Source organism: Haliotis cracherodii, unplaced genomic scaffold, assembly GCF_022045235.1.
Source record: "Haliotis cracherodii isolate W230 unplaced genomic scaffold, xgHalCrac1.p SCAF_7, whole genome shotgun sequence".
NCBI classification, from domain to species: domain Eukaryota; kingdom Metazoa; phylum Mollusca; class Gastropoda; order Lepetellida; family Haliotidae; genus Haliotis; species Haliotis cracherodii.
Window position 1 is genome coordinate 5,924,238 of NW_027266330.1, and position 27,341 is coordinate 5,951,578.

Consider the following 27,341-nt stretch of genomic DNA (forward strand, 5'->3'; position numbering starts at 1 on the left):
ACGTAACTCTGTGAAAATTGTAAACAACGTGCCTTTTGCGTGGAGGCATACTTGAAACAATTTAAGAAAAACGTTATGGGCGGAAATTGGATGTAATCTACAAAGATTGTGCTGTCAACATGTTTTGAAATAGTTTACCGATAAATGCATTACAAAAAGAAGATTGTGAGTGACTACAAAGCTGCCAGGTGTTAACTATTTGTGAAGTGGTCAGTACTATCATTCTCTAAATATCATTAATTGATCGTTCCTCATGCTGTCAACCACTGGTTTGCGTGGCCCAAAGTCGGTTATTTACGTACCACGGTGATGTTGCTGGGATATTGCTGATTGTGGCCCATTGTGAGAATTACCTAGGTGTCAAAGATAGGTACAACTTAGGCGAGAACAGCGATGGGGTCCTACAGTTAAAGACAGGGTCATGTCCTGACTACAAGACCCCATTGCGTCTCTCGGCTACGTAAAACTGTGTGTGTCACATAGCCTACAGCTCAGTCGATCAAAAGCAAAGGTCTATGTTAAACTTGGTCTACTTTTCACACTGAAAAGGTGCATGGGTCGTACCTCATGCTGTCAACCACTATTTTTTTTTTACCAGACATGACAATTTTACAGGCCGTGATAATATTCCTTGAATCAGAGACCATATACTGATTTTGATATATGTCCACTGGTTGAATATTGCAGTCTAAGACACTGAGAACATTCACTCACTAACAGGACATGCTGAAACTTATTCACTGTGTTTTCAGGAATTTAACCTCAAGAAGACACTTGCAGGATCCGTCTGTCATGCCTGAAGACAGCCTTGAGACCCAGTGCCATGTCTGAGGAGAGTTGTCAGCCCAGCACACAAGCCCTGATATGTGACATAGACGACATAGTGAAATCAAGTACAGGTCAGTCCCAACCAGAACTCAACTCCCAGCAACTGATGGAGGGCATTGACCAAGCCCTGTCAGAGGGCAACAACAGGTCCACACCTGGGGATGCTGTTGAGATGAGGTCCCCCGATGTACAAAACACCCCAAAAGGTGGGTCCTACGTCAGCTGAACTAATGCAAAAAACTAATGTGTGTATTTTCTCCTTAAGCAAGTGACTTTGTTCAAAATAATGTCTATGTTCATCCAGTAGTGAATGGTAGGATGAGACAGTAATGTGACTGTTAACCTTCTTGCGCCTTGTAGGCAGCTTCAGTTGGTTTGTAAACCCCTAGGAGGCTAAGAATTAAATTGGAATGCACACTGATCCAAAGACTTGATTAATACTAATGTTTGTTTGTTTGTTTGTTTGTTTGTTTGTTTGTTGTTAAACGCCGGACTCACAATATTCCAGCTATATGACGGCGGTCTCTAAATAATCAAATCTTGACCAGACAATCTAGTGATTGACATCGTGATCATCAATCCACGCAATTGGGATAAGATGACAAGAAGAACCAAGCAAGCCTGATTACCCGATCCCGTTAGTCGCCTCTTCCGACAAACATAGTCACCTTTTACAGCAAGCATGGGTTGCTGAAGACCTATTTTACTCGGATCTTCACGATTCTAATAATAATGTAGCGCCATGAGCATTCACTTAGTGAGTGGAATCTGGTGTATTAAAAACAGTCTAAATAAGTAGAATTGGTGGAAAAACTAACTGAATATGTTCCAGCAATAGTTGACGAAGAATCTCGAACAATGTAGTGCTCATCCTAAAGAGTTGCCTGCTTATCAATGCCTAAGGAGAATGGACTTTTTTATGTTTGTTCCAGGGAGTGAGGAAGTTGTAGGTCGACCTGAGGAACACGATCTGGTCAGCAAACAAAGCAAGATGGATGAACCGTCTGCCTCACCCTCACAAGACTCTTCCAAATTTGAATCCCAGACATCATCCAACATAACACTGTCTGGTAAAGTGGACCCTTCCAAGTTAGTCAATACATCTGAAGAAGATTTGCTTGGAATCGGAGGTTCGTATCCTTCCAAAGAGGTTGAGACCTTCTCGGTCCCACAAGGAACCCAGCCTTTTGGCATAGAACATACACAGGAGACTCCATCGATCAAAGAACAAGAGCTTCCTTCAGTCATGGAACAGGAGGCTCCATCAGAACACAGCTCATTGGAAAAATCAGATTCTCCAAGTATTATTCCTTCATCTCAAGGCTTTGCATCAAGTATGTTTTTGCCGAGAGTTATGAGAAATACGAAACAATCAGAGAATGAAGCTTCTAAACAGATTGGAAAGCCAGTCAGTGAAGACATTCCAGAAAAGTCAGATTCTGTGGATCACGAGGATGTGCCATCAGCAAAGAGGGCAAGGCTGCAGTCTGAGGAACCTGATGGGCAAGACGATAAACCTGAGGATGACAGAGTTATCCCCCTTGATTGTGCTGAGAAAGAAGCTTCAAGCATCCCGAGTGAAAGGTAGAGTCGTAAGGGTCGACTAGTGAAGATAATTTTATTGGAACAGTTTAAAACACTATTGAGGCCACCAAATGCAATGAATACCTTATCTTTGCACAATGAATCTTTTTTGGCTTGGCATCGTAGGAATGTAGGGATAGAGGCTGGAGGGTGGGGTTGGGGGGTTGGCAGTGAAACAGGCCGACCAATCGTCTACTGGCCCACCCACCCTTAAGGTAATGACCAGTTCCCAAGGAGGTGGCATAGATTGTTGGATTGTCTACATTGTTCTTGGAACAAATGGTCAGTGCAATACTCTTCGCTGTTTGAAAGCAAGGGAAAAACTTGAGGTTTGCTGTAAAAAAATTGACTGTAGGAACCCATTATGTTGTTAATTTAATTTTTTACCTCCCTACAATGAAGATTTTCTGGCTTGACACGATAATAAATGGATCGTAGTTTGATCAGTTGTTACATCATAGAGCGATGGTGACTGGATGCTTTAGACCTGAGCATGTAAAGATTGTCGACTAAGTGATTGTGTGTTTCAGTGCTGAAGCTGACCTGGTGTTTGACTCGACTCCGTACCAGGTGTGTGGAAGCTGGGGGCAGTTTGAGCAGCCTGAGAACTACCTCCGGGGATGCAAGTGGTAAGTTGGTATCTTGTTACAAGGTGAATTCCAAGTGGACATACAGAGGTTAACCCAGAAGTTGGTTTGTATGTAACTAAACTGTGAAATCACCAGAAATGGGCTTCACACATTGAACCCATGCCGGAAATCGATCCCAGGTTTTCAGTGTAACAAGCGAGCGCTTTAACCACTAGGTTACCCGACTGCCCCTTATGAGACTGGAAACGTCACTAACATGTTGACATACAATCTACATAAACAATGTAGTTTTACAAACAGCCTTACATTCTTTCTACACCAAAGACTTGCAATTAAGAATTGACTTCATTGGAGTATGAACCTTCATAGAGTGAGGGCCAAACTGTCTGATCAAGTCAAAACTACGATAGTTTGGATGTGCATTTCTTCGTTTTGTTTACTAGGATAGCGAGAACATTGGACAACAATCATGCTGTCAAACTCTCTGACTTTTCTCAATGGATGCTAAAATAATATTTCGAGATTAAAGGGTATAAATGATCAGAAAGATAGCTTCTGTATGTATTCATGCTAGGAAAACCCAGGGGATTCCCCTGGAATGTGAAAGTAGTCCGTCAGTGTTTACGTCATTTTAAGAACAAGGTCTCATGAAAAACGTATGCACGTCACATTGTGTCCAATCACTAGATTATTCACAGGCTGTAGTCAAATAGCTGGAATATTGCTGAGTGTGGTGTTAAACAACAAACAAACACATCTCCAGTCAACATGCTGGATGTTAAACAATTAGCAATTACAAGAATCTTGTCCAAACTGAGACGTTCGCTTGTGTATCACATGCCCAGGTCACCCGATGGTGCCTGCATCCTGACCAACTCCAACGACAACATCCTCCGCCTCTTCAACCTCCCCGAGGGGGTGTACACCGACGGCCAGGACATTCCCGAGGACATGGTGAGTCACCTGTAGACTGTAAATCTGTTTGATGGGCATTACTTAGATATTTGATTGGCATTATAGATTGTGTGTTGTTGTAGTTGACAAGGGGGTCGGAGTAGAATGTTTATCTAACAGAATAGACTGGCCGGTGTATCTCTGGATTAGTAGGTGTCATGTTAGCAACTTGAGGAGATGTGGCAGGTTAGGGAACTTTGACTATAAGACTGTGGACGCGAGGTGGCTACGTGTCATTAGGGAAACACAGGATGTGAGGGAGTACCATATTTGACGTAATAAGCGCCCGGGGCGCTCTCAAAATTAGATATAGGGGGCTCTTATTAGAATATTATTTTGGTAAAAAAAAACATAGTTGAAAGATAAATTTCGTTGTTTATGCTGACAGCCTGAAATGTTTATGTATGACATATATTTTTCCAGATTTTAATTGCCCATAAATAAGGGTGCATATAACATATGTGTGCGTATTATACCAAATAAATTAGTCTTGTGTACATTGATCAAATTGGGCTTGTTCACTAGCCATTATATCAGCAAATATCGCTGTGGGCGCTTATCAGAGCGGGGCGCTTATTACGTACAATACGGTATTTGTTTAATCATGTACTGGCTGGTTTGACAACTTGTTGAAGTGAATTCAATAAATAGGCCTCCTCATGTCTCTTGTTTGTTGTTGGTCTGCAATAATAACTGCGTCATGAAACTATTGTGGGTGGGTGTCGCTCGCAGTTTTCACAGTACTTTCCTGCTCACAAAACTATCCAGATTTACAGTATACTACTCAAAAAAGTTTAAAACACCCATTTCTTTAATATAACTGGAATATTGCTGATTGTGGCGTTAAACAACAAAGAACCAATCAAAGAATGGCTGAAACAAGTTGTTCTTTCTGCCCAGGTTCCAGCCCTGAAGATGAAAGAATCGGAACTCATCTATGACTTCTGCTGGTATCCCATGATGCATTCCTCAGACCCGACTTCCTGCTGGTAAGTCATACCGTCTGTCCACATAACTGTCAGTGTGTCCCCTTAGGTAAGAGACTTTGTTCAACATGTGCTTCTGTTCACCCAGCAGTGAGTGGGTACCCGGTAGGATGACACATTGCAACCTGAGTATTACAGTTACTGACTCATACCCTTCATTTTGACCTTTGAATCTTTCTATTGAGATAAAATTCAGTTGAATGATTTGTCATTTGCTTCATGTGTTTCTGAAAATTGCTGAATATGGAGAGGTTTTTATCAGTGGCAGATGCAGGGTTTTGAATGCATTCCCCCTTCACTCACTCACTCACTCACTCACTCACTCACTCACGCAGAAACTCAAACAGACACTCACTCGCTCTTTGAAACCCTTTGATATGACGACTATTCTGTTCAAAGTGGTGTTAAACCCAACTCACTCACTCACTCCCCTGGATCTGGCTCCACTGTGGAAACCCTTGTTGTGATGTTTACCCTGATTACTTTCAGTTTTGTGAGTACGAGTCGGGAGACCCCTGTGCACATGTGGGACGCCTTCACAGGAGAACTCAGGTGCTCATACCGAGCATTCAACCAAGTGGTGAGAATCTGGAACATGTTTTTTAATCTTTTAATTATCTGTTTTAAATATCAAGTTCATTGCTTTTGGTCCCTAAAGGTCCATATCCAAGTTGTCCACCTCAAGATGTTGATATACCAACCTTTATGTTCCCCAAACCCAGAGGGGTCTAATGCTGTTACCACAAAGTTGTTTCCACCAATCAAATGTATGACCTTTCCCCATATGACCTTTATGTTCTGTTTGACCTTCACCTCAATATGACCTGTACGTTCTGTTTGACCTTCACCTCCACATGACCTGTCTGTTCTGTATGACCTTGACCCTATATGACCTGTTTGACCTGTATGACCTTCACCTCCATATGACCTGTATGTTCTGTTTGACCTTCACCTCCAAATGACCTGTCTGTTCTGTATGACCTTCACCTCCACATGACCTGTTTGTTCTGTATGACCTTGACCCCAATATGATCTGTATGTTCTGTATGACCTTCACCTCTATATCACCTGTTTGTTCTGTTTGACCTTGACCCCAATATGACCTGTATGTTCTGTGTGACCTTCACCTCCATATGATCTGTTTGTTCTGTATGACCTTGACCCCAATATGACCTGTATGTTATGTATGACCTTCACCTCCATATGACCTGTTTGTTCTGTATGACCTTCACCTCAATATCACCTGTATGTCTCATATGACCTTCACCTCCATATGACCTGTATATTCTGCATGACCTTCACCTCCATATGACCTGTATGTTATGTATGACCTTCACCTCCATATTACCCATATGTCCTGCAGGATGAGGTGACGGCAGCTCACAGTCTGGCCTTCAGTCCGGATGGCAGGAAGCTGTACACCGGCTTCAACAAGATGATCCGAGTGTTCGACACAGCTCGCCCAGGACGAGACTTCCACAGTAGACCAACATATGGTAAGTGTACATCAATGTTCAGACTGTTACTGGCTGGAATATAGATCTTAAACATGTTTATTTGTTGCCCTTATGTTGAGACAGTTGAAACTAAAGATGTGTTTACCCTTACACAGCTAAACAAGGCCAGTGCGGGATTATCTCTTGTATCGCCGTGAGCCCCACAGAGCAAGGCCTGTATGCTGCCAGCTCATATTCTAGAAGTGGTGAGTAGATACGGTTCAATTATGAATTTGTTTTTTTTGTATGATATATCTTTCAGAAAAAGATAAAAGAATAAACCTTGTAAAATGTACCTGCAAAATATTAGAATTACCTGCCTCTTCAGTCCTATAATATCAGGTGTGGTATAGGCAAATTTAAATTTTGAAAAACCCCGTAATATGTACCTGTTAATATCTAGCTCAGGGATATCTATTTTCTGAAAGTTTGACAATATTTTTTTCAGTTGCTCTGTATCATGAACCAAAAGGTGACATGGCCTGCATGTTTCAAGGTCAGCAAGGGGGAGTAACTCACATCATGTTTTCACCTGATGGCAACAAGCTGTATAGTGGAGGAAGAAAGGTAACTGATGTTTTTGTGTATGTAAATAGTGCTACTTCTGTCTGATGCCGAGCTTAGTGAGGTTGTAGACACTGGTACTGATGCTGTACATCTATTTCTTAAGGTATTTCTGTAATCCTTTTCTGTGATGACAAATTGAAAATTACAAATTGGTTTCTTCAAGGACTTGATTGTTAAGGCATAAGGGGGCACGTTCGACTCAGTCATTGAAGGTACTGGAATCGACTGTGTAGAGTTGCAACACTTGCAACAATGTGTGATGGCAAATAAATGGATCAGGTGGCACAGCATGGATCGTTTGCTCATTTGGTGGGCGTGTTGTTGAGCACAGTTGCAAACAGGCACACAGACACATGCACAGACACACAGACACACTGACAAACACAGACACACTGACAAACACAGACACATGCACAGACACACACACACACTGACAGACACATGCACAGACACATAGACACACTGACACACACAGATAAACATACATGCACACAAACAAGACACATGCACAGACACATACAGACACAGATGCAGACACACACAGCCTAGTGGTTAAAGCGTTCGCTCGTCACGCTGAATGCTCGGGTTCGATTCCCCACATAGGTACAATGTGTAAAGCCAAATTCTGGTTTCCCCTGCTGTATTATTGCTCGAATATTGTTAAAAGTGACATAAAACCACACACACACTCACTCTTGATGAATTGTCGTAAGAGACTTACTGCATCAGATTCTCAGGATGGACTTGGATGTCATCGTTCATGGACGACGTGGGTCGTTGATCACAGCATTCACCGGATTGTCCGGTACAGACATGATAATTATTTGGCCGCGGTTATACAGCTGGAATATAGGGTGAGTGAATGAGTGAGTATTGTTTTATGCCGTTTTTAGCAATATTCCAGCAATATCACGGCGGGGAACACCAGAAATGGGCTTCACACATTGTTCTCATGTCAGGAATCGAACCCGGGTCTTCGGCGTGACGAGCGAACGCTTTAACCACTAGGCTACCCGACCGCCCCGATGGAATATAGAGTACAGTGTTCTACAACACTCACACTCACACAGATGGATTGGGTGGTCAGTGTCAGTGGCTTGCTTGTCTGTAGGTCAGCATACCCCCACAGCATTGAACATTGCCCATGCTATCAATCACTGGTTTCAATTGACTTAATTATTGTTAAGCTGCTGTCATACAGCAAGACTTGTGGTGTAAAACAACGAACAAACAAAAGCAACTTTGTTTTCTTTGTAGGATCCTGAAATTGTTTGCTGGGATTTGAGAAAGCCGGGAAATATTTTGTTTGTTGCCATGAGACAAGTACAGACTAACCAGCGAATATACTTCGACCTGGACAGGTGGGTTGATGAAATCACGAATATTCTTCGACTTTCTTTGTGAGCATAATTTTTGTTAGTGCTCCAAGACATGCAATATTTTCTGGAATGGTGGGAGCTGAAGAATTGTTGTTTTTTACAAAACGTTTTTTCAGGACACCCTACTGGTTTAGTGAACATGTATTCTTGTTTTGGAACCTGAGGAAAAATTAAGTTTTCCCTGGCGTCCCTTCCCTTGTCGACTGCCTCTGTGGTCTAGGGGTAAATCGTCTTCCCGAAGAGCGGAAGGTCAGGGATTTGATCCCCCTCTGTGTTAAAAGATGGTACTTGTTGTTACCTTGTCTGGCACACAGCATTAAGAGGCTAAAACAATGACTGGTCGGCTTGGAGTCAGTATACTGTGTTTGAGAGGGGTATTCATGTTACACTTTTTCATGGTATCTCAGTGGGCTAGCACTATAAATATTCATCAGCCACACACACACACGTGCATGTACGTCGCTACATAAGTGCAATGATCTTGGATGCGACGTTAAACCCAATTTCACCTCACCCTTCCCCTTCCCCAGTCATCTTAGGCGCAGCAGTGCGCTGTAAAGAGTTGTGTCCATTGGACACACCAGAAAACTATGATTGTGGGTTCGAATCCTGGTTCACCCTTATTATGTTTCTAGGTTTGTTAGCACCATACCTGTGCTTGTGGGTTTCACCGAAGTGGTAAACGTCTGAGACCTGCATCACTTCGGGCTTTCCTCCCACATTCACTCACTCACTCTTCCTCTCCCCCTCTTCCTACCCTGACCCCCTGAAATGTTTCCGTATGTTGGTACAGTGGTGTTGCCTACTCGTTCAAGCTTTTGTTCGTCACACGGAAGGCATGGGTTTTGTTCCCCACACAGATAAAATGTGTGAAGCCCATTTCTGGTGTCCCGAGCCGTGATATTGCTGGAATATTGGTGAAAGTGGCTTAAAACCATACTCACTCGCTGCATATGTGATGCGTATGTGCATTTTGATGAAACTGCTTGACTTGTTTGTTCACATTTATACTACATCAGACTATCAAAACACCAAGTCACTCAGACCGTTGTCTTTTTCAGCACTGGGAGATACCTATTTTCTGGTAACCATGACGGCACTGTGAGTATCTGGGATACCCTGCAGCCCCCCGAGTCTGGGATGCCAGATGATGAGCCCCTCCTCAAGCCAGTGCTGAACTACCAGGCACACACCGACGTGGTCAACGGTCTCAGGTACTCACTCACTCACTCACTCAACGTGTTACCTTATCAGTGTTCCTGCTTTCCGGTTGTTACAGTCGTGCCCCGCTTATAGGGACTTCAGATATCCGGAAACCTCGGTTCCCGGACGATTTTCATTCAAAACGAAATAATTACTATATAAATATAGTCCGGAACCGGACGGTCATTTTCATACACAAAACACTGAAATGCACACAAAATTGTCTCACTTATCCGAACAATACACTTCCGCTGGTGGTAATCCTTCCGCTGGTGGTAATCCTTTGATTCGTGAGAAGTCAATTAACCAAGTGACACATTATTGTTTAAAATTCAAACCTCAAAATGTGGTAAAGTTCAAACTTCCATGTCATGAGTTGCATAATTGAAGGGAAGTAACTCTTCCAGTAAGAAGCTGGTTTCAGTTATACGGAAATTCGTTTATACGGACGAATTGTGAAATGACGCAAGATTGTCCGTATAAACGAGGCACGACTGTACCAGTTTTTGACTGGTAAAATAAGGCTTGGACTGGTAATTCTCGTGACTGCCAGTCCCTGTGGACCGGCAAATGAGGTATCTTGTAAGTCTTTGTTGTTGAACAAAACATCATCAATAGTCAAGAAAGTATACTTTCGAATGGAGTCAGCTCATCTGTTGTGAATAAGGTTTCTCTGTCGTCTATTTTTAGTGCAAGCAAATAATTTTTCACTTTGCTTCGAGGTAAACTATTTTTTTTTAGTGACTTAGTCTTGAACCAAAGTGAAATATTCAGAGGAAAAGAGAAAATTGTGATTGAACTTTGTGTGAATGATGTGTAGATCTAAATACATGTTAGTTACTTAAGAAATGATGTCAGTGAATTTGTCAGCCATGAAGTAAACTGCATTAAAATTGATGTTGAAAGAATTAAGACCAAGTAATTTTTTATGCAATTTTTATTTATTTCAAAATTGGGATTGACAACAATTGGGTGCGACTGGTAATTTTTATGGTTGTCAGTTACCATGTGTCAGTGTTACATTATGTTTTATTGCGTTTCCTTGTTACTTTTTGTTGCCATTGTTACAGTGTTACATTGTGTGACAGTGTTACCTTTTCTACCTTGTGTTAATTTTTGTATCCGAGGTTATTGTGTGACATGTGTTACCTGTTCTAGTTTGTGTTACAGTGTTACCTATTGTTAACAATATTATGTACCTTGTGTTACCATGGTTACGTTGTATGACAATATTACCCTGGTTCCTGGTTACCGTGGTTATGTTGTGTGACAATATTACCTTTACCATGGTTACATTTTGTGACAATATTACCCTGTTACCTTGCGTTACCATGGTTACGTTGTATGACAATATTACTCTGGTTCCTGGTTACCGTGGTTATGTTGTGTGACAATATTACCGTTACCTTGTGTTACCAGGGTTACCTTGTGACCAAAGTACCCTGTTACAGTAATAGTGAGTGATGCCTGGTTACATTATGTTACAGTACAGTATGACCTTGTTTAATCATTATCCCTTGTGTACCAATGTGTTCTGTTGTGTTCCATTGTGTTCCGTTGTGTTCCATTATGTTTTGTGTTTCAGTGTTCACCGGACGATGCCTTTGATGTGCACCACCTCTGGACAGAGGCACTACCCCGCACTTGGCGACAGTGACGACTCGGACACAGAGACAGCACCCAGTAGCAGCAGCATCGACTACAGCCTCCGTCTATGGTATTACCCTCAGTCAACGGACCAAGCCCCCTCCTCGTGATGTCTTCACATGCATTGTACATTGTATGAATAAACTTATATGAATATGATATGTTTCTTTGAGTTTTAATTAAGACTGTAATTTCCTAAGCCAAGCTAGCTGCAGGCAAGGGTGACAGATCAACTGGTATGTTTATCCATTTGGGTCCTGTTCCACAGAGTGATCATAGTGCTAAGGAGAACTAAACTCCCCATCTTTAAATGCAGACTTACGACAGCCATTGCACTACGATCACTTTGTGGATTGGGCCCAGGTGTGTATTTGCATTTGTTTCTTTGTTTGTTGTTTAACTCCGCACTCAGAAATATTCCACCTATATGATTGCGGTCTGTAATTAATTCATTCTCGACCAGACAACACAGTGATTAACACAATTCGGACACGATGACATGCATCAACCAAGTCAGCGAGCCTGACCATCCGATCCTGCTAGTTGCCTCTTATGACAAGCATGGGTTGTTGAAGACTTATTCTGGACTGGATATTCAGGCTTTGCCTTCACATGTCTATGTCAGACGGAAGAGTTGAATTGCGACCGTTGTAACAGTGTGACTCCTCCACCATGTTGAATGTGCACTGCCCCTCCCCGAGATAGATGGTGTCTCCCCCCTCCCACTCACACACACACCAGTAGTACTTGTTACCGATGAAGGGGTGGGGCAGGTACCCCCGATGTACATTAGGGTAGCAGGGGTGGGAGGTGTCATCTGACTACACGATCTCAATCCCGATAGTCGCCTTTTACAACAAGCATGTGCTTCTTTTACAGCAAACATGGGTTGCTGAAGACTTATTCTACTCCGATCTTCCAGGGTCGTATTTGCATTTTGTTATTCGGAATCCCAAGTAAAGATGCCCAACGTTCGTTGATTGTGATTCACTGCACAAGTTTCTTTTTGGGTCCTGCTGTCGTCATATTGTTCCTACTAGAATTTTAACCTTCTCTTAGTCTAGTGGATAGAGCGTCTGCACGCAGGGCGCAAGGTCGTTGGTTGTTCCGCAGCCGCATCATACCAAATTAATCACCACTCTTTACCCATTTCTCCTCACCTCATCTACTAGTGTTAGATACACTACTCAACATTTAAATCTGGGTTAGAATAGGTCTTCAGCAACACATGCTTGCGGTCTAGGCGACTGTGCCTGTTGTAATTGGCCACTAACGGGATCAGGTGGTCAGGTCGATGCATGTCATCGTATCTCAATTGCGAGAATCGATGCTCATGATGTGAATCACTGGATTGTTTGGTCCAGACTTGATTATTTACAGACCGCCGTCATATAGCTGGAATATTGCTGAGTGCGGCGGTAAACAACAGAAGGTCCGGGGTTACTATGTCTGTCGCTCGGCATCAAGGGGCTAAAACAAGGACTTGATGGCTCGGAGTAAGTGTACTGTGTCTGAGTGGATATTCATGTTAAACTGTGGCATGATATCTCAGTGGGCTAGCACTATAAATCGACATCAGTCCCAACTAGTACAAGCAACCACACATACACACACACATGTGCATGCAGGTCGCTATATAGGTTCAATAATCTTGGACAAGACGTTAAACCCCATTTCACCTCACCTTTTCTTGGTATCATTGGGTGATAGGGTAGAATACTGTTAAAGCCTCAGTCACAGGGAAGACATGGTCCGATTCCATGTGGGTACCATATATGAAGCCCATTTCTGGTGTCCCTGCCATGATATTGATGGAATATTGCTAAAACCATACTCAATCACTAGTGTGTCGTCCCAAAGGTGTCCTCTGTCCTGGCATCCTGGGTTCGAGTCCCAGATTTGGCCTGATGACTATTGGTTTGTCAGGACCATACCAGTGCCTGTGGATTTCATCACACTACAGTGTAGGAAACTTAAGACTTTTCCCCTGCACCTGGGTGACACCCATGATATAACTGAAATATTTTTTTAATGAAGGATTGAGACAACCTTATTTATCTGACAAGGGTGCATAAATCAAAGTCCATTTAACAAAACTTCCCTTATCAGATCTTTTACTTCATATATGTGTACCTGTCTCCCCGAAGCTGGGAGGAGAGCTAGCATCAGATCAACTTTCTAATCAGGTAATCAACGTCGGGATTCTAAATTCTCCGTACGAGTGAGCAAAGCATTCAAACACGAAAATGTGATTGCTATATCTCCAATATAATCAAGAATATAATTGGCAAGTTCCAAATGCAAAAAATAAAGCTGTGCTGTTCCATTGTTGTGATGTTGTATGCATCCTGTCGTTTCTGACCAACGTGGCATCTTAACCCAATGAGGGGCGCAATCGAGCATATATTTTTTTTCTGTGTTTGATTTATTTCGTTCAGATCCACCGGACTACAATTGTGGCATCCTCAAATCGTCAACCAGAGGAGTATACTATCAGAGCAACAGATCAGATTTTATCAGCTTGTGTATGCTTTGAAATGTGTAATTATTCGTACAAAACTGGAAATATGTTGGCAGCCGGTACATAATCGAGCCAGGCAAACCAAGGACTAATAGAATGAGACCACCCCACAACGTCAGTGTTCAATGACTGCAATATTCGTTCGTGTGTTGTTTTACGCCGCACCCAGCACTACTCTAGATATGTGACGGCGGCCTGTGCATAATCGAGTCTGGACCAGACAAGCCATTGATTGGCATCATGAGTATCGGTCTACGCAGTTGAGAAATGATGATATGTATCAACCAAGTCGGTGAGCCTGAACACCCGATCCCGTTAGTCGCCTCGTACCACAATGAGATGCTGGATCCGCCCTTGCCATGTACTTATTACATGTTACCAAAATACTACTTCGTTGGCATTTATGATCGGAAATTTATTTTGGGTCCCAGTTTACATCTGTATATATCATATACCTCACTGCTTGTGTTTACAGAGGTATTCCCCAGGCGCTGGCCGGCGTTTCCCAATGGCTTGGATGAGTGTGGGTGTGGTTGGCGGGAAATACTGGCACGTCTGCGACGGAGCGCAGCCACAGTCGCCATTTTGTTTCCACTGACCATAGCACCACTCATTTTCGTGTAAGTACGGCTTACATGTTCCTGTGGAAGACAACACGTTTATAAGTATTGGATTATTACACGCTATACATGGCCATTTAATGGTCAGTCTTTATACCCTCTCGTCAAGCTTTTCGTAAACCTTACATTAACCATTTTCAGTTCCACAAGAAGTGGCCTTAGCATACCAATAGTCTCCTAATTTCATCATTTCGAGTAAAATTTAAAATACTGTGTGATACGTTCTCAACTGCTCATTGTCGTGAGATGTGACAGGAGATTTGATTATTCTCAATTCATGAAAACACACCACTTTATGGAAAACTGCAAAAATCAGAGGGCTGATTGAACCAAATGTTGAACATTAGTGTTGAACCAAATGGTATGGAAGGTCAACATTGCTATACAGATTCTTTGACTTTCTGTCGATCGGCGGATCTGAACATTAAAGAGAACTTTATGAAAGTGATGGATATTCAGGTCAACTCCCTCTGACCCATTTACCTTTATGCAGCTCAGTTGCCCTTCAATACATTTAAAAACAACGGTCAAGTAGAAAACGTGAATGAACATTTTTTATGTATCTTATACGTAGTACACACACTCGTGGGTGACAAGCGTAGACAGGGTCACTCATCTTGTAGAAAACATCAATATCTCCAAAAATGTAGCATGTCATATTATTCACAATCTTTAGTTGTGAAGCCCATTTCTGGTGTCCACCACTGTGATATTGATTGAGGCGATAGGGTGGCCTAGCGGTTAAAAGTATTCTCACTCACTCATTAAATGATTTATGTAGAGCATCCATGTGGATTGTTTAGCGTGTGTCGGTAGTTACTTGCTTAGGTAACTTGCCAGGCCAATACGTCTCATTCAAGCCGTTTACAAATCACTTTGTTTCCCTACTGACACAAGTTTGTTTGTTTGTTTGTTGTTTAACGCTACACTCAGCAATATTCCAGCAATATGACGGCGGTCTGTAAATATTCGAGTATGGACCAGGCAATCCAGTGACTGACATCATGAGTTTCAAGAGACATGGGACATCATGCACCAACCAAGTCAGCAAGCCTGACCACCCGATCCCGTTAGTCGCCTCTTACGCTAGGCATAGTCGCCTCTTACGGCAAGCATGGGTTGCTGACGACCTATTCTTAGAAGACAATGGAACATAGTCGCGCTTTGATGTTGAAATAATTATGTATCTTTATTTTCTTCGGGCTAACCAACCTAGGGGCGGTCGGGTAGCCTTGTGGTTGCAGCGTTAGCTCGTCACGCCGAAGACCCTGGTTCGATTTCCGACGTGGGTACAATGTGTGAAGCCCATTTCTGGTGTCCCCCGCCGTGATATTGCTGGAATATTGCTCAAAGCGGCGTAAAACCATACTCACTCACTCTAACCAGAATGGCTTCGCTGATGTGTCTGATGCAAACGCATGCCATCATGTACTTACCCTGTATGGAGCTGAGCTGACGTTTGCTCACAATCAGAGGGCCGGTCCGTTTCCCACAGCATTCGTTCTGGGCACAGTCAGTGTCGGCCATACACACCTGTTGTACAGGAAGACGGCTCAACACACTGCATGCTACCACCGGCACCTGAAGCAAACATAATGGAAAAGGACATTTTTTTATGACATTATCAGGGTAAATACGCACGTCAACTGCACGCTTGGATCTTGCATACAGTATAAAAGAATAAAAAGAAAATATTTGACTAGAGTGTCCCAAGGTTTATATGCAAGATATGGCTTGTCTGACTGGGTTGATGCATGTCATCGTATCCCAATTGCGTGGATCGATGGTCATGATATCAATCACTGGATTGTCTGGTCCAGACTCGATTATTTCCAGACCGACGTCATATATATTGCTGAGTGCGGCGTAAAACATCAAACAACCAACCATACATGCATCTTCACGAGGTAAGAGAGTTAATTGACCATACAATCCACAAAACCATCTTCCTGAGGCATGAGAGTTAACTGATTTTAGAAGTCCAGTTTCCCATCCAGACTGGAATTCCTGGTCTCGATCGTAGCGCCACCAGTGGTTATTACGAGTAATGTCCCTTCTAAGCCTCTCCTATGGACCAATCAGATTCCACTTCTCGTATCACTTGCATTTGTCTTAAACAAAATGGTGGCGCCCAGTCAAAACGATCTGATCGATAAAATCAAGATCTATATTGCGATAAAACCGGTCTTACATCGCAAAGCGCATCAAATAACGCGAGCACCTTGATCAAAAATATTAAAAGATCTGGAAAATATCTGTTGACGAGTTGGCGGTGCGCATGCTTTGGAAATCCTGCAATCGACCGAAATCTGCACGACAGTTTAAATGTTCACTAATTTTGGGGAAAACCCTATAGAGTGATGAATAGATGAACGAAATGTTGGTAGCCCAATGGAAAATGTAATAACCCAATTAAAATAGAAACCCTGGAGTAAAAACTCAATTGCTCAAAAAAGTCACCTGGAGTTCTGTTCAGAACATTCCATTGTTCTAATCATGTACCATGCCTATTGCACACAAGACTATTCCGAACTTTCCTAGGACCCGAGCTGAAGTTGAACAAGAAGGCGAGTAGCGACTGTGGCGATGATGTCTGATTGGCGACGATAGGGGCGATAAGAGGACACTTGTCTTTGCAACCACGAAATTGGAATATTTAAGTGTTATTGATGTGATTTACGGCGACGGAACATTCTATCCGTTTTCAACCAGCTGTACACACTTCGTGGACGCAGAGAAGACATGCACTCGTGCTGGCTGTTACACTGAATTAATTAACGGTGGCAGTATATGTATATGTCTTGGTTTCTTACGACAGCACCGAAATGTCGAAAGTACTTATAGTGCAAAGGTCCTTAACCGACCCCGAACCAGAGAAAATACTTGACCAGCATCGAAGTGTCTTATCCCCAAATTACCTCTATTTTAGATTTTAGACACTTCGGGACGACACCGACGACTTTATAGTTGAGACACGGGTGGTCCAGTTGTCTCAAGCGCCACAGTTCGTGTTCCGAGTTGCGCCCCTTAGGCGTGTCAGAATCTTATGATCGTGGTGTGGAACCCCATATTAGCACTGATTGTGATCTTAGTATGTAAGCACCATAGTTGCAGCTGCTCGAGGCTTTCACCAAAGTGGTCAAAGTCTGAGACCTGCATCACATCTGGTTTCTACCCACATTAAGCTGCCACGCCCTTATGCAAGATGAATACTGTAGAAAGTCACTCATTCACTTACTTAAAAGAGCATTTAGTAGCGCAACAGAAACATTGTGACGAAATATTCAAGATATACTACTCAAAACAAGTTAAAGAACATCCCCAATTGAAAAGTTGTATTATGCAATACCCACCAGCTATGACAGATTAAGAAGAAAGAAATGTCTGGTGTTCTTTTGAGTTGTACATGTGTATAAATCTGGGCTTTCGGGTTGGCGATAATTGTTATCTACGACCGAGTTCCTTCAAATTATGGTTATGAGGGAAAATAATAATAAATATGAAATTTAAACAGTGGCTACAATAGCCCTTTGTTTGTGTTACTCAAACTTAATATTGATCTAGTTTCAGAAGGTGAACTTACGAGAAGAGTTAGCAATAATCCAGATACATATGCTGGAGCCATGTTTGCCGAAATCTGTGGAAAAAATCTGACTTGTTCCTAGGTTATAGGTCAGAGATAGGTAAAAGTGGGTTATCTGAAGGTTGAGAGAAGTGTCCTGAGATTAAATGTGACGCATTAACAAAAACAGGTGTTAAAGTAGAATACACCCTCCTTCATCCGGACGATACAGTTTCCAGTGAAATCGTCCGTAGTAACTAATGTCCGGATTAACGAAACAAGGGTGTGTAGTATTGCCTATTGATTTAGACTATCCTAACAATACACACCCCAATTGGGGATCCGAGTGACAGGCGACTAAATGAATCGGATGGTAAGACACGATTATTTGGTTGATTGCGTGTCATCGTGTCCAAGCAAAGTGGAATGTTGCTCTTACTGTTAATCACTGGATTGTATGGTGCAATGCCGTCGTTACATAACTGAAATATTGTTCCGCGTTAAAAAAGAAAGAAACAAACAAACAGTAATGATCCAGCGGCGGCGTTGCTGGGCATATGGGGCAAGTAAGAATAGGGTATTGGGTGGTCTATAACTTATGGAACATAGTAGGGGCTTTGTCGCGTTGCTGCCCTTACAAAAACCAGCAGATTGTCAATTTTACCATAGCGCGACAATGCGACAATGCGACAATTTGACCAATCAGATAAGCAAAGGGTTTGTTTCTTGTTGTGAAGCAATAACAATATATGAAACCAATTCTAAAGCGCAATGAAAGATTTGTTTTATTTTTGTGAGTGGATGTGCGAGTGTGTGTGAGATGCGAGTGTGTGAGTGAGAGTGTGTTCGTGTGAGAGTGAGTGTGTATGTGTGTGTGTGAGAGTGATGCGAGTGTGTGAGTGAAAGTATGTTTGTGTGTGAGTGAGTGTGTATGTGTGTGTGCGTGAGTGTGTGAGTGAGAGTGTTTGTGTGTATGTGTGTTTGTGTGAGTGTGTGCGTGAGCGTGTGAGTGAGAGTGTGTTTGTGAGTGTGTATATGTGTGTGCGAGTGTGTGTGAGTGTGTGTTTGTGTGTGCGTGAGTGTGTGAGTGAGAGTGTTTTTGTGTGTGAGTGAGAGTGTGTTTGTGTGTGAGTGAGTGTGTATGTGAGAGTGTGTGAGTGTGTATATGTGTGTGCGAGTGTGTGTTTGTGTGTGCGTGAGTATGTGTGTGAGTGTGTATGTGAGTGTGTGTGAGTGTGTGTGAGTGCAAGGGTGTTAACTGACTGTAAAAGTCAAATCAAAGCGCGAAACGAAATCGGCATCCGGTTCGTAAACAACATGGATTTCAACGTGCGGATTTCGGTCGACTGCAGGATTTGCAAAATATGTGTACCGTTAACGTGGCGTTGACAGATGTTTTCCAAATCTATTCATAATTAAGGTGCTCACGTGATTTCATGCACTTTGGGAAATAAGACCCGTTTTTACCATATATATATTGATCATCGATCATATCGTCTTGACTGGGCGCCGCAATTTGTTTGAAACAAATGCAAGTGAAATGAGAGTTGGCATCTGATTGGTCATAGAAGGGACATAACTCTTATAGCCACTGGTGGCGCTACGATAGAGCCCAGAAACTCCAGCCTAGTTCGGCAAGGATGGAAACTGGACGTTTAGGGTCAGTTAACTCCCTTGCCTCGGGAAGATGGTGTGAGTGTGTGTGGGTGTGAGTGTTGTGTAACGCCGTACGCAATATTCCAGCTGTAGAACTGTGGCCTAATAATAATCATGTGTGCACCAGACAATCCAATGACTAATATTGTAATCAACGGCCGGAGCCTAGGAATCCGATGCATTAAGTTTCTCACGACAATTCATCGAGTGATCGAACGAGTAAGTGTGGTCTTACGTCGCTTTTAGCAATATTCTAGCTATTACGGCGGGGACAATAAGAATTGGCTTTACACATTGTACCCATGTGGGGATTCGAACCTGGGCCTTCGGCGTGACGAGCGAACGCTTTGACCACTAGGCTACCCCACCTCGAAATGCATCGAAAGTGCTTAGGATGTGAGCGAGGGAACCACAGTCAGCATTATTACAGCAAAATCATAAATGTCTGTAAATATTTTATCCTGGACCAGACAGACCAGTGATTGATAGTATGAACAAGGATCAACACCGTCGGGGTATACGATGATGCTCAATCAGAAAGTCACAGAGTCTGAGGTACAGTTTGGCCTCTCTAACCCGGAATCCTACGGGATTAATGATAACAGAATTAACAGGACTAAAACACAGGGTTAATGATAACAGAATTAACAGGAACAAAACACAGGGTTAATGATAACAGAATTAACAGGAACAAAACACAGGGTTAATGATCACAACATTAACAGGAATAAAACACAGGATTAATGATCATAGCATTAACAGGAATAAAACACAGAGATAATGATCACAACATTAACAGGAATAAAACACAGGATTAATGATCATAGCATTAACAGGAATAAATCACAGGGTTAATGATCACAACATTAACAGGAATAAAACACAGAGTTAATGATCACAACATTAACAGGAATAAAACACAGGGTTCATGATCACAACATTAACAGGAATAAAACACAGAGTTAATGATCACAACATTAACAGGAATAAAACACAGGGTTAATGATCACAACATTAACAGGAATAAAACACAGGGTTAATGATCATAGCATTAACAGGAATAAAACACAGGGTTAATGATCACAACATTAACAGGAATAAAACACAGGATTAATGATCATAGCATTAACAGGAATAAATCACAGGGTTAATGATCACAACATTAACAGGAATAAAACACAGAGTTAATGATCACAACATTAACAGGAATAAAACACGGGGTTAATGATCACAACATTAACAGGAATAAAACACAGAGTTAATGATCACAACATTAACAGGAATAAAACACAGAGTTAATGATCACAACATTAACAGGAATAAAACACAGGATTAATGATCATAGCATTAACAGGAATAAAACACAGGGTTAATGATCACAACATTAACAGGAATAAAACACAGGGTTAATGATCACAACATTAACAGGAATAAAACACAGGGTTAATGATCACAACATTAACAGGAATAAAACACAGAGTTAATGATCACAACATTAACAGGAATAAAACACAGAGTTAATGATCACAACATTAACAGGAATAAAACACAGAGTTAATGATCACAACATTAACAGGAATAAAACACAGGGTTAATAATCACAACATTAACAGGAATAAAACTAAGGGTTTATGATCACAGCATTAACAGGAATAAAACACAGGGTTAATGATCACAGCATTAACAGGAATAAAACACAGGATTAATGATAACACAATTAACAGGAATAAAACAGAGTTAATGATGACAAAAATAACGGAAATAAAACAGGGTTAATGATCACAGCATTAACAGGAATAAAACACAGGATTAATGATCATAGCATTAACAGGAATAAAACACAGAGTTAATGATGACAAAATTAACAGGAATAAAACACAGGGTTAGTGATAATTGCATTAACAGGAATAAAACAGGATTAATGATCACAACATTAACAGGAATAAAACAGGGCTAATGAGAACAATAGCAGGAATAAAACAGGATTGATGGTCACAGGATGAACAAATAAAACAGGATTAATTTCCACATGATTGGGCTTAGCTCCCACATTCAGCTGACACAAATGAAATCCTACGTTTTGGGCAAATCATTCAAAACAATGATCCAATCTCACCAAATAACTTAACTATGTCATTTCCATTTCTTCTTTGGTATAATCCGAGAAAGAAACAAACAAATACATAATAGATCTTGTCTGCATATTTTTTTATATTCCTATGATACGTATCCGGCATACTTCATGGCGACCTAGGGGCCCATTTCCTGGGGCTCACACAGATAGGTGCCGGCCAACATCTTCCTCTTCCGGCGAGTCACGGGGACGACGGGTGGGTAGCGGTGGCACGTGAGGGAGGGGGCACACCCACAAAAGCCGTTCTGAGTCCAGACTCCTCCGCACCACTCTCCGTGCTTCAGGTACGGCTTACAGGTTCCTGCAAGAGTGAGTGAGAGAGTGAAACGCCGATTTTGAATATCATTGCAGATATATCAAGGTGTTTCAGTTAAATGAATTGGTGAGTGAGTGAGTGAGTGAGTGATACGGATTTAAGCATTATCACTAACTCATGCACTCACCAAGGATCACAACCGGAGATTCGAAATGACATTGAGTATCAGGGTTAAAACCGCGTTGAATACTATTCCAGCCATATAGGCGTGTCAGCTTAATACGGCATAAGAATCATCTCCCGAGGCAAAGGGTTTACCTGAATTAGGCTGGAATTCAGGAGCTACATTTCGGCTGGACAAACGAGTCTATTTCGCCAGCAGGATTTGCAAAACATGTATCCCGGCAACTAGGCGGCGACAGATATTTTCCAAATATTTTCATGCTTTTAATAAATAAGCTTAAGTGATTTGATGGACATCGCGAGGTAAGACCCGTTTTATTACAATATAGATATTGACTATCGATCAGATCGTCTTGACTGGGCTCTTTCATGGTGTTTGAAGCAAAAGTGATATGACGTTAAACCCCATTTCACCTCACCTCACCTCAAGTTGCAGTGTTTTTCAGCCTAGTGACGTTTTGATAACGTTTTTAATATCTAAGTGTAAACTTTCTAATTCCTAGCAGTTTATGATGTCCCAGCATTAGAACCATTCGATTTTTAAATGGAGATTATGCTCCAGGGTCTGGTTGCAATTTCCCTGTCTAGACTGAGTGAGTTGGGTTTAACGCCAATATGAACAGTACTCCAGTTATTTCATGCCGTTTTAGCTTAAAGTGGGAGAAAATCCCTAAGTGATGCAAGTAACAGACATGCACGAGTATGGTGCTAACAAACCTAGAAACACGAGCGTGGCGAACCGTGATTCGAACCCACGATAATAGGTGTCTGGCGTGCCGAGGGGACGCAACTCTGCAAAGCGAATTGCGGCACCGTAGACGACTGGGCAACCCGTGTCCCTTCTCACGAGTCACTTCTCACGAGTCACTTCTCACGAGTCACTTCTCACGAGTCCAGAACTTGAAAATCAGGCATTGTCCCTGTATTTTCTACGAAAGAAGCCGGGCGATTTTATTTTTGTGTCTTTACAGGGCAACATCCGTGAGGATCCGGGTTACCAACCAATGCTTGCCGTAAGAGGCGACTATGCTTGTCGTAAGAGACAAGTATGCTTGTCGTAAGAGGCGACTATGCTTGTCGTTAGAGGCGACTATGCTTGTCGTTAGAGGCGACTATACTTCTCGTAAGAGGCGACTATGCTTGCCGTAAGAGGTGACTATGCTTGTCGTAAGAGGCGACTATGCTTGTCGTAAGAGGCGACTATGCTTGTCGTAAGAGGCGACTATACTTGTCGTAAGAGGCGACTATACTTGTCGTAAGAGGCGGCTATGCTTGTCGTAAGAGGCGACTATGCTTGTCGTCAGAGGCGACTATGCTTGTCGTAAGAGGCGACTAACAGAATCGGGTGGTTAGGCTCACTGACTTGATTGATGCATGTCATCGTATCCCAAATCGCGTATATCGATGCTCATGGTGTCAATCACTGGATTGTCTGTTATTTACGCACCGCCGTCATGTAGCTGGAATATTACTGAAGGCGGCGTTTAACACATACACAACTAACTACGCCCTCACCTTCTACAGTGGCAGGGTCGGGGGTCGTGAACACATCCCGTCGCCTGCTCATGATGAGGGGCCCCAGCTGCTTGGCACAGCACTCTCCCGACCCGCATTCCCCATCACTCCAGCAGGACCTGGTCTTTGGGAGTTGAAGGAGGGCCCCTGTGGTTGCCGGCACAGCCTGTGGAGAAGACGACCCAGTTCCTGCAGTTGCAGTAAATATACATTCTCCTAAAAAGTTGGGGATCGTCGAATATGGCAGCTGATTTCAGAAATACAAAGAGGTATCGAGTGACGGTAATGGATGGAGACCAACAAGGAAGGTGTAACGTGATAGCAGCAGAAGATGGTGGTGGTGTCTTGTAAGGGTGAAAAAAACAACAAGTGAGGGAGTGAGTGAGTTTGGTTTAACGCCGCTTTTAACAGTTTCCAGCAATATTGCGGCGTGGGAGGAAAGCCCGAAGTGATGCAGGTCTCAGGCGGTTTACCTCATCGGTGAAACCCACGAGCACGGGTATGGTGCTGACAAACCTAGAAACATAATCGGGGCAAACCAGGATTCGAACAAAAAAACAACAAAAACCAACAACAACAACCCCCCCCCCCCCCCCTCCCTGTAAGATAATATATAAAAAAAATAAAAAAAAATAAAAAAAATAAAATAAACAACAACAAAAAACAAGAAAGACGCAGGAGTGGGTAGTTAAAAGATGAATTTTTAGGATGACTTTCTCCTGCTCCATGATGATGTGCCCATTACAGACCCACTTCCAATTCTATCATGTTGGCTTGCATTGGCGTTTGCATGTCGTTCGTTAGAATGCCTCCAGACTAGTCCCCGCCTATCAGAATGTCCATAGTAAATCTGGACTCATCTGAAAACATTACACGAGACCATCGCCAATTCGCCAGTTTCTAAGCTCTCAACATAATGGCTAGACTGTGCAACACGTTGTCGCCGAACATGGAGATTAGCTGCTTGCAGACGTTTTCGCCGATGCCCTGGCTCTAGTGAACTGCGATTTGATTGGCTGTTTGGGCTCGATTTCAGTCTGGTGTCCGATAAATGATCCTGGACTTGTGTTTCAAAACTGATCATAACATTTATAGTTCATGGTACCCTACTTGTTTATGAGAATATAGCATCAGGACTAGTAGAGGATGTAGTTGTCGGGCTAGTAATCGTAGCAGTAGTCGTTGTAGAAGATGTTGTAGAACTCCATAATGGACGGTGTGGTGGCCTAGTGGTTAAGGCGTCGGCTCCTCTCGAATACATCGGGGGTTTGATTTCCAAAATGGAATAGTGGAGTATGGAGGCCATTCGTGGGTTGTCACCACTCTGTGGTATTTATGGAATATTGCTAAAAGTGGCGTCAAATCTCACTCAATGTCCGGATTAACGAACAATGTCCCTTTCAGGAAACGTAGATCAACATTAATCGTTAAACAATTTTCCCTTTTAACGGTTTCTGAATAAACGGTTTCCAAACTAACGGCCCCCGACCTAACGGGGTATTGACTAACGAGAGTATAAACAGTACGTGTTTAATTGAATTTCGATATATATGTATTCAGCCATGATGAAGTTCATATTTCATAGATACCCAACCTGATATTCGCCATTATTAAATATCCAATAAAACAAACTATGCCAGTCGCGTCATTGGGGTTTAAGCTGAGCGTTATACTTGAAGGCTTTCTCATGACGTGGCCTTGTTTACTATGCAGCTCATGTTGGGGGGCGGGCGGGGAATGTGTTGCTCATGTAAGCCTGCAGCTCACAGAGGATGGACGCTCAGGTAAGTCGACAATACATGGTGTTTTCGGTTTTCATTAACCTTTTCGTGTCTCCCAAATGTTTGAAAGGTTGTCTTTTCCAAAAGGACAGCCTCCGTGTTTGTAAACATGACGCGTGGAGGCCGCACGTGGACAGATGGGTAGTTCTGGTGTGCTGTATTTGTGTTTTCAAGGCGTGACAGTGACAGGAGGATGTCATACGCTGACGGATGTAACCCAGTTATGTACATTCTTGACTTCAGTAGTGAATAGTTTGGTCATCGTGTTGTCCGGATCTGTCCAGGTGTGTTGTTCTTTACTGTTAAGTCTGAGTAGATTTCAACCGCATGCTTGGCCTAGTGGGTGAAGCGTCTCGGCGCATCATATCAAAGACGTTAAAAGATGGTACTTGTACATGACACCATCACACATGGACATTTTGCAGGCATGTGTCTGTCTGTTCGTGAGAGAGAGAGAGAGAGAGAGAGAGAGAGATAGAGAGAGAGAGAGAGAGAAAGAGGGGAGAGAGAGAGGAGAGAGAGAGAGGGGGAGAGAGAAAGAGAGAGAAAGAGTGTTAGAGTGACTGAGAAAGAGAGCGTGAGAGAGAAAGCGAGAGTTTGAGAGAGAAAGAGCGAGAGAGACAGAGCGAGAGAGGGAGAAATAGATAGACAGACAGACAGTAGTACGACTGACAATAGTACATTTCCAACTTACAATCACCAGCAACAGGACACATATTTTCAAGACAGCCATACTGTAAGCGGCGCAGGAGCAAATCCCACGTGAGAGACCGACACCTGTCGTTAAATGATAACACAATGCCGTCAAATATCCTACACCTGACGCGGGAGTGCGAGTCTGCACTGTATTTTAGTAAACGACACAAGATTCTGGGAATCGGACCAAAGACCAGCGCATGCAGGTCGCGGAAAGCAGTCACTTGTCTCAGTCTCTGACAGTCTTGTTGGTTGCGAAGGGCGAGCAAAGGGAGATAATGAGTTATTTTTATATATTGGCACTGTTGAATATGGATCAACCACTGGCTTACCTGACCAATACTCGGTTATTTACGGGCAGACAGGATATAGCTGGGATGTGGGTGATATTTAACACACGCACGTTATCACATCGAACAACGTTATTGACCCCAAGGAATGTCTGTTTATAATCATTAGACGAGGGGCGCGGGTGTCCCTGTCATCTCAGGCGCCCCAATTTGCTGTACAGAATTGCGTCCCTTGGGCACGCCAGAAAAATCTATGAATGTGTGTTCGAATCCCCGTTCTTCCCGATACTGCTTCTTTGTGAGGTCGTTAAGGTGAAAAATTGTTGCAGACTGGATTAAAGCATGAAACTTTGCATAACTCTTTGGGATATCATTCTTAACAATAATGACCTAGTTTTCGAAAAATCCAAGATGGCGTCCATTTACCTGTAGAACTACTAAATCTGTCCATTACAAACAAAATGAAGACTTTTTTATGAATCAAACCACATTTATGCATTAAAGATCATGTTATACAGTCATTTATACAGTCAAGTCAGTTTTAAAAGTTTGTCAGCACCATACCCGTGCACGTGGGTTTCACCAAAGAGGTAAACATCTGATACTTCGATTCGGGCTTTCTTTCCACATTAAGCTGACACGCCTGATATAACTGAAATACTGTTAAAAGGTGTTAGAAATAATAATGATAATAATGATGATGATTTAATTCCTTAGCAACCCACCATAGAGATAGATAAAAAAAGTGAAGTTATGCACACGAAAACTGTCAAATCCGTGCCAAGACTGACAGTGCCAGTCAAAAGCATTCTACATCACAGTGTCATTGTATCTCTGTTCATCAAGTTTGTTTAATGTCATGATAGACCTACACGCCTGTGCATGTGGTATTG

The 27,341-nt window shown here is 42.5% G+C and overlaps 3 protein-coding genes across 3 annotated transcripts; 1 reads left to right on the top strand and 2 right to left on the bottom strand.

The window, feature by feature from the left end:
- Nucleotides 1–23: 23 nt before the first annotated feature.
- LOC139447509 (telomerase Cajal body protein 1-like) lies at nucleotides 24–11,378 on the top strand. Its single transcript, XM_071228910.1, has 13 exons — nucleotides 24–209; nucleotides 753–1,034; nucleotides 1,761–2,412; nucleotides 2,943–3,041; nucleotides 3,848–3,956; nucleotides 4,857–4,945; nucleotides 5,432–5,522; nucleotides 6,306–6,438; nucleotides 6,555–6,644; nucleotides 6,887–7,005; nucleotides 8,263–8,366; nucleotides 9,446–9,598; nucleotides 11,173–11,378. The coding sequence occupies exons 2-13, from the start codon at nucleotides 824–826 to the stop codon at nucleotides 11,342–11,344; spliced, it is 2,022 nt and encodes a 673-aa protein (XP_071085011.1). The 5' UTR covers nucleotides 24–209; nucleotides 753–823; the 3' UTR covers nucleotides 11,345–11,378.
- A 2,779-nt stretch (nucleotides 11,379–14,157) lies between these two features.
- On the bottom strand, nucleotides 14,158–18,065 carry LOC139448348 (uncharacterized). The gene is made up of 3 exons (XM_071229891.1): nucleotides 17,959–18,065; nucleotides 15,812–15,956; nucleotides 14,158–14,396 (listed from the first exon to the last, which is right to left on the bottom strand). The coding sequence occupies exons 1-3, from the start codon at nucleotides 17,998–18,000 to the stop codon at nucleotides 14,212–14,214; spliced, it is 372 nt and encodes a 123-aa protein (XP_071085992.1). The 5' UTR covers nucleotides 18,001–18,065; the 3' UTR covers nucleotides 14,158–14,211.
- A 3,717-nt stretch (nucleotides 18,066–21,782) lies between these two features.
- LOC139447851 (uncharacterized) lies at nucleotides 21,783–26,288 on the bottom strand. Its single transcript, XM_071229329.1, has 3 exons — nucleotides 26,157–26,288; nucleotides 23,682–23,847; nucleotides 21,783–22,028 (listed from the first exon to the last, which is right to left on the bottom strand). The coding sequence occupies exons 1-3, from the start codon at nucleotides 26,193–26,195 to the stop codon at nucleotides 21,844–21,846; spliced, it is 390 nt and encodes a 129-aa protein (XP_071085430.1). The 5' UTR covers nucleotides 26,196–26,288; the 3' UTR covers nucleotides 21,783–21,843.
- Nucleotides 26,289–27,341: the final 1,053 nt, after the last annotated feature.